Raw genomic sequence first — 16,124 nt, 5'->3', positions numbered from 1 at the left:
AATATTATGGTAGTTTTATGTTTGGAAAAGTTCATATAGTTTTAGAATAACCTCATATTTGTGAAGTGAATCAGTATTTACAAAAGGAATTTCATTCCAATCACACGTGTGATATGTTTTAGCTTTTTTTTGTCATAGTGTAATAGCACTCTGAAATGGTCTCCTTCTAGTCTAACAAATGCTTTCCACTCCTTTTTATAATAACTTGAAAAATATGATGTATGAACATTAAAGACTTGACATTTTCCTCATGCACCTTTCTCTACTTTTAGAAATATCTAGCACCAGGTAAACATTACTCTTACTTTCAGGATTATCTAATATGATGTCAGATGGTGAATTTCTGCGAACTAGTTGTGGATCTCCAAATTATGCAGCACCTGAAGTAATCTCAGGCAGGTAATGATATATCAGCAAAAAGTAAGCTTTTTATAATCTTTTGTTTATTCTGATAAAGCTTAATTATACATTCTCTTGACAAGATTAGATTTTTAACACAGTAGAAACAAATTGTCCCTTTAATTTTTTCATTGTTGAAGACAGAATAGTTATATTAAGCAATATTTTAAACATTTAATTTTGTTATGATTATATTTAAGGAGGTTTTCCATTAAAAATGACTGAAATAAATGTTGATTTCTTTTTTCATTTTACAAAAGTGCAAATAGAGTAAGCATTTGCTAAATTTAAGCTAGTGTTATTATTTACTTATTAGACATGATCCTTTAATGATATTTTACATATCCTTTTTTAAAGTATATAGAGTATTTTATATTTTATTTTTGGAAGAATGAGGTTTTGGGTGGGCAGTATGTCATTTTATGAATTCAAGTGCACAAGTGAAGATTTTGTAATTACATAATTTTCTCATTGGTACATTTTAAAATGTTTATATAGATTGCAGTTGTAAACTGAAGTCTTCTACAGAGACCAATGTCTGATGTAAGAGTTAACAGAATTCTATGAGAGAAAAACTAGAAAAGGCATATTACAAAGATAGTAGGTATAGGAGTTTGGGCAGTACAGCCAACAATGTTAATGATGGATAGTAATTTTTATTGAAACGGATTATATCCTTTTTTTTTTGTAATCCTCACCCAAGGATACTTTCCCATTGATTTTTTTAGAGAGAGTGGAAGAGAGAGGAAAAAGACAGAGAAATATCAGTGCGAGAGAAACACATCGGATTGGTTGCCTCCTGCATGTGCCTCGACCAGGGTCTGGGCCGGGGAGGAGCCAAACAAGGTACGTGCCCTTGACCAGAATTGAACCCGGGACCCTTTGGTCCGCAGGCCTACACTCTATCCACTGAGCCAAACTAGCTAGGGCAGATTATATCCTTTTTAAAATTGGAATTGTAGAGATTTACTTTGTTACCTCAGACCCAGGTTTGAGTTTGGTAATGTGCTATCAGGGGAATTTTAATACTGTATACAGGTGAGAGAAAAAACCTTCTAGGCATAGTTTTTCTGGAGCAACGCTAATCTTAGTCCCATATGCTAGCAAGCGGTTAGAAAGAGAGTCATTGGGTACTCAAGATAATGTGATGCAGGACAAATACTGTAAGAGACATTGCCGCAGAACTAGTTAGGCACTTTACTGTTTCACATATTCTTTAAAATAGGTGTGCCAGGAATGAAATTCTGTTACATACACATTTTCTTTCTTGTAATAGATTCATGGTAAAAAGATTTAGCCTATACATTATAGAGTATTGTGGGTTTTTTCCTCCAAGTTTATGGTCATCTACTTTGTTGTTTCTATTAAAAAATCAACCAGAAAGTTTTATATTTTTTAATGAGTCAATTAATAAGTTCAGTGAAATGAGTTTGTGCCAAAAAAAAAAATACTATTTTCTTTTGGGAAACTTGAATAGTAATTGGTTAGACCAATTAATTATTTTCCATTGGTGTTGAGTGTTGAAGAGTGGCCATGAACTTCAATAAAGACCTTGAAAGCAATATTTACGGAGTCCATACTATGTGTAGGGCTATAGAGGCAGGGTACCTGTAGGTGAGAAAGCGACACTTGTACTTCAGGTTTGTGCTGTCATCTCTTTTCTTAGATTGTATGCAGGTCCTGAGGTTGACATCTGGAGCTGTGGTGTTATTCTGTATGCTCTTCTCTGTGGCACTCTCCCATTTGATGATGAGCACGTGCCTACGTTATTTAAGAAGATCCGAGGGGGTGTTTTTTATATCCCAGAATACCTCAATCGCTCTGTCGCCACTCTCCTGATGCATATGCTGCAGGTTGATCCTCTGAAACGAGCAACTATCAAAGACATAAGGTGAATCTATTTTTGTTATTGTTATGTACATTTTCTAGTATTGAGAACAGTAGTACCACTAATTGAATGCCTTCTTGATCCTGAGCTCTATAACAGTTTATATAAATTTTACTTCTCTTAATACACAAATCTGATCATGGCACTCATCTTTTAAATATTTCAGATTGTTTCCCAAACTTTTTAGCTTAGGTAGCAAAGCATACTAGGCCCTTCATAGTAAGGCTCTCCTCACTTCTTCTAAAGCAGCAGTTCTCAGCCTGTGGGTAGCGACCCCTTTGGTGGTTGAATGACCCTTTCACAGGGGTCGCCTAAGACCATCCTGCATATCAGATATTTACATTACGATTCATAACAGTAGCAACATTACAGTTATGAAGTAGCAACGAAAATAATTTTATGGTTGGGTCACAACATGAGGAACTGTATTTAAAGGGCCAGAAGATTGAGAACCACTGTTCTAAAGTCTCATTTCCTGCACTCACTACTATGCCCCTCATACCAGTGCTTCAGCCACATTGAATGTCTCCTTGTTCCTCAAATATATTTTATGCTTTCATATCTGATGCCTTTTCTGCCTTTTTTGACCTGATAGATTTTTGTTCATCCTTTAAAATGTTGCTCACATATGACCTCCCTTGAAACCACTTCTGATTTCTCTAGGCAATGTGAGTTGCTTCCACTTCTGTGCTTTCCTCATTTTGTTCATGCTTTTATTATTTCTTTCTCATTTTGTATGGAGATTTTTTTCAGTGTATCTTTCTCTCTTAATTGTAACTAAATAAGGGTAGAGAGAGTGTCTTCCTCGTCTTTGTATATGCTAGAATGCCTGGGTTATAATATATGCTAAGAAAGTATTTGAATACATTTCTAATAGAAAAACAGGGTGAGCCATGTATTTTACATGTGGTTGATGAAATAAAGAATAAAAGTTTTGCTAAGATTTTGAATTAAAAAATAGCTGCTAGTGGCTTGCTATGAAGGATTTCTTGTGTGAGAAACTTTGGAAAGTGCGGTTGCTGGTGTTACTGCAAATGGGACCTTTACTGGTATATAGTGCACACCAGCCAGGATGACTCATTGCCTCCTACTTTTACCTATCATGCCACGTGTCTTAGAGGTGTTTTGTTCTCACCTAACATTTTTTCAGGTATTTTCTTAAGAACACGTTCTTTTGACAGCTTTCCAGAATCCTCTTCTTCATGAGCCGGAACGACTGTTTAGAGACCCATGACTCTTGGAACATTTAAATGATGGCTCAGGTGGTTGTTTCCCTGAAAGCAAGGACTGATTCTTTTGTATTCCTGTATTGTTTTCTTTTCTAGCCTTTACTCAGTGTTCCAGGCCTCATGCATAAACATGAAAAGCTGTAAATTAGACCAGATTTAGATATGGAAATAAACTTAGCAGGGAAAAAACCTTTTGGGTTCATAATTCTTTGGAATATATAGTTCAATTAATTGGTTTTTCCTTAGAAAGAAAATTAGAGATGCTGATTAGAGATACACATACACACACACACACACAACACACACACACACACGTATCTGTTTGTATCAGCACATTTAGAAGAATAAAGTATTGATTTTGTTATTTTAAAATAGAAGCTTTAGGAGAAAAATGTGAGTAAAAATCTACTTGGATGTAGGTGGTATAAAGTAGTGGCATTCATTTCTGTACTTAAAATAATATAGCAACTTGAATTAGTAGTTTTCATCAAAATTATTGATTTTAGAAAGAGGAAGGGGGAAAGATGGAGAGAGAGAGGATAGAGAGAAGAAAGAGAGAAACCAATGTGAGAAAGAAACATTGATCTGTTGCACCCCCACATGCATGCACCCTGACCAGGGATCTAACCCACAACCTGGGCATGTACCCACCCAACCAGAAATCAAGCCTCCCACCTTTTGATGTACAGATGACACTCTAACCAATTGAGTGAGATGACACTCTAACCGGCCAGGGCCATTTTTTGATTCTTGTATGTATGTGCCCTGACCGGGGATGGAACCCACAACCTTGACGTATCGGGAGAACACTACAACTAACTGAGCTACCTAGCCAGGGCCTGTTTGGAAATTCTTGATTCAATAAAATACAGTTCAACAGGCAAATAATTACTAATTGTTGAGTAGTTATTACATACCAGATATTTTGCTTAATGCTTGACATGTTTTATTACATTGACCCTTAATAGGTAGCTATTATTAATCTTATTTTACAGACCATAAAACTGATACCCAATTTAGATATGTATATAATTTCTTACCTTCTATTATTTCTTTCGAAAAAAAGCTATCAGTCATTTTTATTACTAAGTACTTATTAGATGTTATTATTATTATCATGATATAGCAATAAACACAATGAATTCATTTTTGTTTCCATACTTCAAGTGTCTATTCATCATTTTTTTATTCTGCATTTATTGACCATTTACTCTGTATTGGGTACTGGAGTATCCTATATAATAGAAGGGTAATATGCTAATTGACTGCCCCACCCTCAAAGATGGCAGCGCCCACAGCCAATATGAGGTAATATGCTAATTGACTGCCCCACCTTCAAATATGATGGCGCCCACAGCCAATAAGGAGGGAATATGTTAATTGACTGCCACGCCCTCAAAGATGGTGGTGCCCACAACCACAAGATGGTGGTGCCCAGTCTCCTCAGCCCCACCAGGGTGGCAGGCGCGCAGCAAGGCTGGGCCCACCCCCAAGTGGGCCTGGCCACTCTGTGCACCTGCCACTGAAGTCCCCCAGTCCCCTCAGCCCCTCAGCTGCCCAGGGCCGGCCTGAGGTGCAGGCAAGCCTCAGATGGCCAGTCACTATGAAGTGCACTGACTACCTCTTGGTCCCTCTCCCCAGCTGGCAGGCTCCGATTGCCTAATGGTGAACAGGGAACCAGGGGTGGGTGGTGGCGGGGGGCGGGGCTGGCTGCAGGCAGCCGGGGAAGATGGCCCTGATCACAGGGCAGGCCTACTGACCGTACCCGCGCACGAATTCATGCGCCCGGCCTCTAGTAGTTAAATAAGACGTGGTCCCTTTTTCAAGGAGCTCCCAGTTTAGCAGGAAGACTAAGAAAAAATCAACAACTATAGAAAAGTATGAGTGTTACAACAGAAAGATCTAGACGCTGTAGAGGTTACATCTTTGTATCCTCAGGGCCTGGCACATCATTATTTCTTATCACTACAACCATCATCATTTTTTTAACTTTTCAATTTAATTTATATGTCACAAGCAGAGTAATATGTACAGAATGCAAATTATATCCTGTCACTCATCTCTGCAAAAACTTGCAGTGATTTTCATTAACCAAGGTTCAAATCCCCAAACCTTTTTTATATCCTGCAGCTGTCATAACTTTCTGATATCTTTTACAACTCCAACCCATAACTCATGCTTTCATGATGGTGGCGTTAGTTTAGTTCCTTGGACATGGCAAAACTCTTCTTGTCTCAGAGTCTTTACATATTGTTTCTTTTGCTGGGAGTACCTATTCCTCAGCTCTTTGCTTAGGTGACTTCTAATCATTCTGATTTATGTCTATATATTATGACATAAATCATAATATATGATTTATGTCAGAGTGGCTTTCCTAATCACCTGCCTCCTGTTCTGAAATATATTCCCTCATTTTACCTTGTGGTTTTTCACTCAGAATCTCTATCACAGGATTTTCATGTTTGTATATTTGTAACTGTGTATTTATTAGTGTCCCAGTGCATGGATTCGTGCACATTGAAAGGAAATTAATTAGAAGGAATATTTTAATATCACTGTTTGCCCTTTCTCTATAATTGAAGTGTCAACCAAATTCACGATAAAAAATGACAGATCAAAACACACGCATGCAATTGTCACCAGCAAGAGCTTTATATGTATCATGCATGCGTGAGTCAACTTAGCCTTTAATATATATGAATAAACTTGCTTAATTAGACCTGCTTTCTGATTTAGCTAAACTTTTTCCAACCCAGTAAAGCACCCCAACTTCTCTTTCAGGTAATTGTCAGCAACACAGCAGTAAATATCAACATGAAGCAGATTATTATTGTAGATCACACAGGGGGAAAAAAGGGTAAAATATTTAACTGTAGCAGTGTTTGATTATATTCTGCACAGTGAGAAAACCTGAAGTCATTTTCAAGTCAATGCTCAATGCACCATTACTTCTTTTCAGTCAGGTCAAGTTTCTAAACTTTCTAAATCTCCATCGTCTTGCTAATGAAAAGAAAATAGAATTCTACCGAGTCTCCTATCTACCTACTGCAGGACTTCTGTGAGGATCAAATAAAATGAAGCCTTTGGGAAAAGGCTTCACAAACATTTGGTTGAACTGTAAAATGTTTGCATCTGGCTATAAAGCAAGTAGGGTTCCTGGGCTGAGAAACTCCAAGGAGGCTAGTCGCTAGGGAGAGGAAGCTGGGCATTGCTCCGTGTTACCTGGCACCCTCAGTGACCGTTTCTGAGCTGGGCTGGGCTGTGGGCCACATTTTGCACCATGGGGTCTTGGCAGCATTGACTGTGATTTGATGGAGTGTCACTCTGGGGTGGTGGCGGGGCCTGTGTCCCACTTGGGGGAAGCCGAGTGTTGGTTTGTCAGTGCCAGGTCCATTTATTTTTAAATAGCAGCTCCTGTGTTGAGTGTCTGTGCCCTGGTGGTCATTGCTCATCATAGCTACTGGTTGGAGGGAAGGACGGACATTTAGCCTTTATATATATAGATTATTGTATTTGTTTAATCTTACCCAGCTAGAATATAATCTCTATGAGGTGGAGGAAGGCATCTTTTTGCCATACAATGTCCTTAGTAAATACTCATAAATGAATTAATCAGTTAATAGAAGGTATCCAGTCAAATATATATTGATCTGAGGTTAAGCTTTGGGAGTGCTCCATTCCCTCATGTAGTAATGCTTACACAATCTTGAAGGAATAGTACATGCTAGATGAAAGGGAATGGAATATAAGACCTCATGTGCAAAGACCCGGAGTATGAGAAAATAAGATTTAGGAGATTGGTTCTTGAACTTTTGGGTTTAGTAACTCTGCACTCTTTTTATTTTTAAAAGCTCACATTTTATATATTTTTATTGATTTCAGGAAGGAAGGGAGAGGGAGAGAGAGAGATAGAAACATCAATGATGAGAAAGGAGCATTGATCGGCTGCTTCCTGCACATCCCCCACTGGGGATTGAGCCCACAAACTAGGCATGTGCCCTGACTGGGAATCAAACTGTGACCTCCTGGTTCATAGGTCAATGCTCAACCACTGAGCCACGCCTGCCGGGCACCCCTTTACACTCTTAAAGTTGAAGTCTCCAAAGAGTTGGTGTTTTTTTTTAATGCAGGTATGTCTGTCAATGTTTAACATATTAGAAATGAAAACTGAGAAATTTAAAAATTATTTAATTTACCTAAATAATAATGGACATATACATGTTAACCTAATAACATCTTTTATGAAAAATAACCATATCTCCTCCTCCCCCCAAATGGTGACAGGAGTGGCATTATTTTGCATTTTTCAAATACCCTCAATGTTTGACTTAATCAAAGACAGCAGCTAGGTTCTCATATCTACTTCTTCATTCACTCTGTTGCAGTATGTTGTATTAGTCTAAGTCTACTGGCTATGTCTGACCTCACTCCTACAAGGGGTTGGAAAAGAGGAACATTTTAATAGCTTTCAGATAATTGTAGGTATTTTTCTTTGATATGAAACCAAAGCTTAACATGTTGGTTGCATTATCAAATTAGAAAACATATCAATTAAATGTTGTACTTAATTATATTGAAATCCACTGTTTTATTTTGAATGCATTTGTGTCCATGTATAATCCTATATAATAAAGAGGTAATATGCAAATTAACCCTCACACCCTCACAAGATGGCTGCCTATGACCAGGCTGGCAGGAGGGTTAATGAGGGATGACCAAATGACTGAACAAGCAGGCTGTGTGGGGCGACCAGACCGGCAGGGGGGTTAGTGAGTGATTACCAAACGACTGAACAGCAGGCTGGATGGGGCGACCAGGCCAGTAGGGGGGTTAGTGAGGGATGACCAAATGACTGAACAAGTAGGCTGGTGGGGCGGCCAGGCTGGCAGGGGGCTGTGAGGGGCGACCAGGCTGGCGGGGGGGGGGGGGGCAGTTGGGGGCGACCAAGCCAGCAGGTGGTGAGCAGTTAGGGGCAACCATGCTGGCAGAGGGGGGCAATTGGGGGCAATCAGGCCAGTATGTAGAGGCAGTGAGGGGTGTTCAGGCCAGCAGGGCGGGGCAGTTAGGGGTGACCAGACAGGCAGACAGGTGAGCAATTAGGAGCCAGCAGTCCAGGATTGTGAGAGGGATATCCGACTGCTGGTTTAGGTCCAATTCCCGGGATCAGGCCTAAACCGGCAGTTGGACCTCCCCCAAGGGGTCCCAGATTGGAGAGGGTGCAGGCTGGGCTGAGGGGACCTCCCTTCCCATGCATGAATTTTGTGCACCGGGCCTCTAGTCTATAATAATAAAAGCGTAATATGCAAATCGACCAAAATGCCAAACAGTGGAATGACCATCCGGATGCCCTTCCACACACCCTTCTGGATGACCTTCCGGACGAAGCCGGGGCTATGAGGGCCAAGGCAGCTACCAGGGCTATGAGGGCCGAGGCACCTGGGGCTGCTAAGGTCTACTCTTGCATGAATTTCACTCATTGGGCCTCTAGTTCTGTAATATGGGGCATTGGTCATTTGGAAAGTATTGGGTTATTGAGTTAAATGGATTTTCTAAATGGTGACATTTCATTATATAATACTAGGAGCCTGGTGCACGAAATTCGTGCACTGGGTGTGGGGGAGGGGAGTTTCCCTCAGCCCAGCCTGCCCCCTCTCACATACTGGGAGCCCTCAGGCGTTGACCCCCATCACCCTCCAATTGCAGGATCAGCCCCTTGCCCAGCCTGACGCCTGGGCCAGAGGCATCAGGCCTGGGCAGGGGACCCTCATTTCCCCCCATCACTGGTTCTGCCCCCAGCCTAGGCCTGATGCCTCTGGCCCAGGCGTCAGGCCTGGGCAGGGGATCCCCAGACCCCTTCGATTGCTGGCTCTGCCCCTTGCCCAGGCCTGACGCCTCCGCCAGAGGTGTCAGGCTTGGACAGGGGACCCCTATCTCCCCCCGATCACTGGCTCTGGCCCCCGCCCAGGCCTGATGCCTCAGACAGAGGAGTTGACCCTCATCACCCTCAGATCACCAATCACTGGATCGGCCCCTTGACCAGGCCTGAGGCCTCCGGCAGAGGTGTCAGGCCTGGGCAGGGGACCCCCAGCTCCCCGCGGTTGCAGGCTCCGCCCCTGCCCAGGCCTAACGCCTCAGGCCTAGGCGTCCCGCCCGGGCAGCGGGGACCCGCAGCTGCAGCGGCCCTGCGATCATGGGCTCCGCTTTAGGCCCAGGCAAGGGACCCCTAGCTCCTGGGACTGCCAGCTTCGAACGTGCCCAGCTCCCATCGCTGGCTCCACCCCTACTTCCTGCTATCACTGGCCAGGGCGGCAAAGGCACCTGATTCTCTGATCATGGCTGGGGGGCAGGGCAAAGGCGGCCCCAGGGCCGCCTTTGCCCTGCCCCCCAGCTCTTAGCTCCCCCCTGGGTTTCCGATCACTGTCAGTGGCAGGGGGCTTCTTCCTGCTTTCCCTTTCGCCTCCCTGCATTGTGCCTACATATGCAAATTAACCGCCATCTTGTTGGCAGTTAACTGCCAATCTTAGTTGGCAGTTAATTTGCATATAGCCCTGATTAGCCAAAGAAAAGGGTATCGCCGTACGCCAATTACCATTTTTCTCTTTTATTAGTGTAGATTATAAAAACTAGAGGCTTGGTGCATGAAATTCGTGCACCTGGGGGGGGGGTTGTCCCTCAGCCCAGTCTGCACCCTTTCTCAGTCCAGGACCACTTGGTGGACATCCCTCTGAGTCCAGGACCGCACGCTCCTTACTGCCTCCTGCTTGCTGTTCCTTATCGCTCAGCTCGTTGCTCCTTAGTGCTGCTGTGGAGGTGGGAGAGGCTCGCCAGCCGTGAGCCCAGCTTCTGGCTGAGTGGTGCTCCCCCTGTGGGAGCACACTGACCACCAGGGGGCAGCTCCTGTGTTGAGCATCTGCCCCCTTGTGGTCAGTGTGCATCATAGCGACTGGTCATTCTGCCGTAATGGTCGCTTAGGCTTTTATTATATAGACTAGGGGCCCGGTGCATGAAATTCGTGCACTGGGTGTGTGTGTGGCGGGGGGAGTGTCCCTCAGCCCAGCCTGCCCCCTCTCACATACTGGGAGCCCTCAGGCGTTGACCCCCATCACCCTCCAATCGCAGGATCGGCCCCTTGCCCAGGCCTGACGCCTCTGACAGAGGCGTCAGGCCTGGGCAGGGTACCCTCATTTCCCCCCATCACTGGTTCTGCCCCCAGCATCAGGCCTGGGCAGGGGACCCCCAGACCCCTCCGATTGCTGGCTCTGCCCCTTGCCCAGGCCTGATGCCTCGGCCAGAGGCGTAGACCCCCATCACCCTCCGATCGCCTGATCGGCCCCTTGCCCAGGCCTGACGCCTCCGCCAGAGGTGTCAGGCTTGGACAGGGGACCCCCATCTCCCCCCGATCACTGGCTCTGGCCCCCGCCCAGGCCTGAGGCCTCTGGCCCAGGAATCATGCCTGGGCAGGGGACCCCCCATCTCCCTCTGATCGCTTGCTCCGCCCCCCACCCAAGCCTGACGCCTCTGACCCAGGCTTCAGGCCTGGGCAAGGGGACCATCATATCCCCCCAATCCCCGGCTCAGCCCCCCGCCCAGGCCTGATGCCTCGGCCAGAGGAGTTGACCCTCATCACCCTCCGATCACCAATCACCGGATCGGCCCCTTGACCATGCCTGAGGCCTCCGGCAGAGGTGTCAGGCCTGGGTAGGGGACCCCCAGCTCCCCGCGGTTGCAGGCTCCGCCCCTGCCCAGGCCTAACGCCTTTGGCTAGGCGTCTGGCTCGGGCAGCGGGGATCTGCAGCTGCAGCGGCCCCCCGATCGTGGGCTCCGCTTTAGGCCCAGGCAAGGGACCCCTAGCTCCCGGGACTGCCAGCTTCGACCATGTCCAGCTCCCATTGCTGGCTCCACCCCTACTTCCTGCTATCACTGGTCAGGGCGGCAAAGGCGCCTGATTCTCTGATCATGGTTGGGGTCAGGGCAAAGGCGGCTTGTGCCTACATATGCAAATTAACCACCATCTTGTTGGCAGTTAACTGCCAATCTTAGTTGGCAGTTAACTGCCAATCATAGTTGGCAGTTAATTTGCATATAGCCCTGATTAGCCAATGAAAAGGGTATCGTCTTACGCCAATTACCATTTTTCTCTTTTATTAGTGTAGATTATCATTATCATCATCACTACAGAGTTATCAGAAAAGTCTTTAAGTATTGGGAAGTTTTCAAACTTGTGCACACAGATACAAAAACACAAAATTCCAAAATTTGGCTTGAGAGGTTGGATTTTATCATTGACATCAAATACTTCCAGTTGTCTCCTCCACAGTGACAGGTTCATTTTGTTTATTTTTGAGAAAATGTCAGCCAAATACCAAGTCTGAATAACCATAGTTTTTTCAAGGGTAAGGTTATTTAACTCACCCAGGGTCACATAGCTAGTAAGTAACTAGATATTTCTGATTTTGTGATATTGTGTTGCCCGTGTCTAAATTATTTGGGACTTGCCAAAGCATGTTCTTACAATAGTGTATTGTGGTGTTTTTCCTAGAGAGCATGAATGGTTTAAACAAGATTTGCCCAGTTACTTATTTCCTGAAGACCCCTCCTATGATGCTAATGTCATTGATGATGAGGCTGTGAAAGAAGTGTGTGAAAAATTTGAGTGTACGGAATCAGAAGTAATGAACAGTCTATATAGTGGCGACCCTCAAGACCAGCTTGCAGTGGCCTATCATCTTATTATTGACAATCGGAGAATAATGAACCAAGCCAGTGAGTTCTACCTCGCGTCTAGTCCCCCAACGGGTTCCTTTATGGATGATAGTGCCATGCATATTCCTCCAGGCCTGAAACCTCATCCAGAAAGGATGCCACCTCTTATAGCAGACAGCCCTAAAGCAAGATGTCCATTGGATGCACTGAATACAACTAAGCCCAAATCTTTGGCTGTAAAGAAAGCCAAGTGGCATCTTGGAATCCGAAGTCAAAGCAAACCGTATGACATTATGGCTGAAGTTTACCGAGCTATGAAGCAGCTGGATTTTGAATGGAAGGTAGGAAATTGTATATTAAGATCATTTGTAGAAGCCATTTTTTTTTTTGTATAGTAAACTGCTCTCAACTGCTGAGTTGAGTACTGAGGTCAATTAAAGATTTGTTTCTTATTTAGATAGAAATTTAGTGGTCTTGATACTTCTGACTATAACTGCCATTCTTTGCAATAATATACCATGTGCATTCAAAACAAGACAAAACTCTGTAAGGAAGAAGTATGTTGATGTGGGGGACCTACATATTTTTGAATTACAAAATAGTATTCTTGGCAAAGAAACAAAAAGTAATCAACTTGAAATCACCTGAGAAAATAGTCCACCTGTTTCAGCAGTCATTATATGCAGCAGTTCTCAACCTGTGGGTCGCGACCCCTTTGGCGGTCGAACTACCCTTTCACAGGGGTCGTCTAAGACCATCCTGCATATCAGATATTTACATTATGATTCATAACAGTAGCAACATTACAGTTATGAAGTAGCAACAAATATAATTTTATGGTTGGGTCACAACATGAGGAACTATATTTAAAGGGCCAGAAGGTTGAGAACCACTGCATTATAGCAGTAAAAAGTCATATGTCTTCAAAGATGTTATGTTTTTACATTTCTCTCTCCCCTTTTAGGCAGGGTTTCTCTTTGTCAGTATCAGTAGCAGCTAGTGGTCAATACATAGTATACATCAGGATATATTTATTCAGTGAACAAATACTTTTCTCTAAGTTGAGAAAACCTCTCTTCCTTGACTGGTGCTTTCAGTCCTTAATTACGAAATATATTTTTACTCTCAGCCCACATTTTACTCTTTAAAAATGTAAGTGCTCAAATTCATTTCAATTCTATTTATTTGTTGGGAATAAAAGCATTTTTTTTATTCCAGGTATTCCTTTAACGCTTGTTCCTTTTTTGAGGACTGTGAATGTATTTTTAAAGGTAGAAGAAAAACATTCAAACATACCATGTAAATATTCACTTGACATGTTTGAATATATCAGTCATTTTCATTTCATTCTTTGTATGTGAAAGGCATAGATAAAATATTTCCTTAAACCCATTTAAAACTCAGACCTCTCTTTTCTGAAGTAGTCATTAGTCAGTTAAAAAAGAGATGTTAATATCTTTAAAATTCCTTACCAAAAAATTTTTGTAACTAATTTGATAGATGTTTTTGCAAACCCTGAATCTTCTTTATCTGAGCTGCAGTATTCTTATCTTCAGAGGCAGATAATATATTTCTTTTTCACAGGATTTTTTGTGATATTTAAATTTTGTGACAATACCTGTTAACAATGCCTGATACAAACCTGTAACACATTAGTTTCCCTTTATTTCTTCTATTCCATATTTATAGGTAAAAGTATTCAAGTTGAGGCTGGGAAGCCAAAATTTTCATTTTAAAGTGAGGCATATATAGAATGAAGGCTAGACTCTATAATCTCTGAGTTTCTTTTAATTTTAATTGCTGTAAACAGTATTGTTAGTGAGGATTAAAAATACTAAATTACCATGTAATATAAAAAGGGATCATCCGGGAATTTCTTCTCTATCCCACTTCTATCAGTGATTCTTTTTTATATTCTTTGCAATAAGAATAAGGAGATGTTTTATAGTTTGTTAATTTTAACATTTTTCCTTCACAAAGATTTCTTGTTTTAGGTAGTGAACGCATACCACCTTCGTGTCAGGAGAAAAAACCCAGTGACTGGCAATTATGTGAAAATGAGCTTACAGCTTTACCTGGTTGACAATAGAAGTTATCTTTTGGACTTTAAAAGCATTGATGGTAAGGAAGCTATGCAGGCATGAGTTCTGAGAAGATAAAACTTGGCACTAGTTGACAAGATGTTAAAATCATCTCAAAGGCATGGTGGGTAGGTCTTTTATACTGGTTTTTAAGTAATCTAGATTTAGCTAAAAATGTAAGTGAAATGAAGAAGATCAAAGACACATGGACTATCTCTAACCCAGCACCTCTCCAAAAGAAGTACTTCCTTGGCATAAAAAAGTCATTTGACGTGTTGGTTGTGGAGCAAAAACCAGGGAAGCAATTTTTAACTAAAATTAGCTGATGTTGTCAGGTTCTTTATCTCATTCCCTCATTCATAATTTGTTACTGTTAGTATTACAATACCTAAACTTGCCCTTCATCAGCTTCTCTCACCCTGATTGGCCAAAATGACCAAATAGGCCTCTCTTGGGATTTAGGTTAGATTTCGGTGCCCATGGCCATCCAGGAGCCAAAGGAGCCAGGGAAGGAGGCCCTGTCCAGATATTCACTGTGTGCCAAGAGTCAACCTGGGTGGACCAGATGTGCTTATTTCATTCATAGGCCAAAGTAGAATAACAACAGAATAAACCAACGGTCAGGAACTGAATGGAACAGGAGAGTTTAGATACAGGAAGTTGATTTAAACAGAGCTTTTAAATTTTGTTTTTGAAATACCATCATCTATAGCAGTGTTTATATATCCCTAGACCACCTTTATAAAAATTACCCAGAATTCTTATTAAAATGCAGATTCTTGGGAACTGCCCCCAGACCTACTAATCCAGAATCTCTGGAGATGGGAAACTAGGAATCTGTTTTGTTGTTGTTGTTAATCCTTACCCAAGGATATTTTTCCTTATTTTATTTTTTAGAGAGAGTGGAAGGGAGGGGAAAAGACAGAGAGAACCATCCATGTGAGAGAGACACATCAATTGGTTGCTTCCTGCACACACCCTGACTGGGGCTGGGGATTGAGCCTGCAACCCAGGTACACTTGACTGGAATCGAACCCAGGATCCTTTAGTCTGAGGGCCGACACTCTATCCACTGAGCCAAACTGACTAGGGTGGGAATCTGCATTTTTAAAAAGATTTTTAAAAATCTTTATTGTTGAAAGTATTACATATGTCTCCTTTTTTATCCCATTGACCCCTTATAGCCCACTCTCCACCCTCTATCCCAGGCCTTCACCACCCTATTGTCCATGTCCATGGGTTATACATATATGCATTCAAGTTCTTTGGTTGACCACTTCCCAACCCTCCACCACCCCCCACCCTCCCTCTGAGATTTGACAGTGTGTTTCATGCTTCTACGTCTCTGGATCTATTTTGTTCAACAGTTTATTTTGTTCATTAGATTCCACATAAGAGTGAGATTATCTAATACTGTCTTTCTGTGACTGGCTTAGTTTGCTTAGCATAATACTCTCAAGGTCCCTCCATGCTGTCTCAATGGGTAAGAGATCCTTCTTTTTTACTGCTGCATAGTATTCCATGGTTTAAATGTACCACAGCTTTTTTATCCACTTATCTACTGATAGGCACTTGGGCTATTTCCCAATCTTAGTTATTATAAATTGTGCTGCTATGAACATAGGGGTGCATACATTCTTTCTGATTGGTGTTTCAGTTTCTTAGGATATATTCCTAGAAGTGGGGTCACTGGGTCATATGGCAATTCCATATTTAATTTTTTGAGGAAACTCCATACTCTTTTCCATAATGACTGCACCAGTCTGTATTCATACCAGCAGTGTACTAGGATTCCCTCTTCTCCACATCTTTGCCAGCACTTGT

General features: G+C 42.5%; 1 protein-coding gene across 7 annotated transcripts in view; it reads left to right on the top strand.

Moving 5' to 3' along the window:
* The window catches only part of PRKAA2 (protein kinase AMP-activated catalytic subunit alpha 2), a 259,642-nt gene that overhangs the window by 34,394 nt on the left and 209,124 nt on the right, over window positions 1-16,124 (top strand). For 3 of the 7 annotated variants that reach the window (XR_009451974.1, XM_059689423.1, XM_059689419.1), the window contains exons 5-8: window positions 312-399; window positions 2,066-2,290; window positions 12,056-12,560; window positions 14,214-14,340. Coding sequence is in view for 4 of the 7 variants with exons in the window: in XM_059689423.1 (XP_059545406.1) it covers window positions 312-399; window positions 2,066-2,290; window positions 12,056-12,560; window positions 14,214-14,340 (945 nt within the window). In the remaining 3 variants the exon portion in view is untranslated. Of the gene's footprint in view, window positions 1-311; window positions 400-2,065; window positions 2,291-12,055; window positions 12,561-14,199; window positions 14,429-16,124 lie in introns of those variants that run through there. The other 4 variants (XR_009451976.1, XR_009451975.1, XM_059689421.1 and 1 more) reach the window with 4 other exon arrangements.

This window comes from Myotis daubentonii, chromosome 3 (assembly GCF_963259705.1).
Source record: "Myotis daubentonii chromosome 3, mMyoDau2.1, whole genome shotgun sequence".
NCBI classification, from domain to species: Eukaryota; Metazoa; Chordata; class Mammalia; order Chiroptera; family Vespertilionidae; genus Myotis; species Myotis daubentonii.
This window is presented reverse-complemented; position numbering and strand designations above follow the sequence as displayed.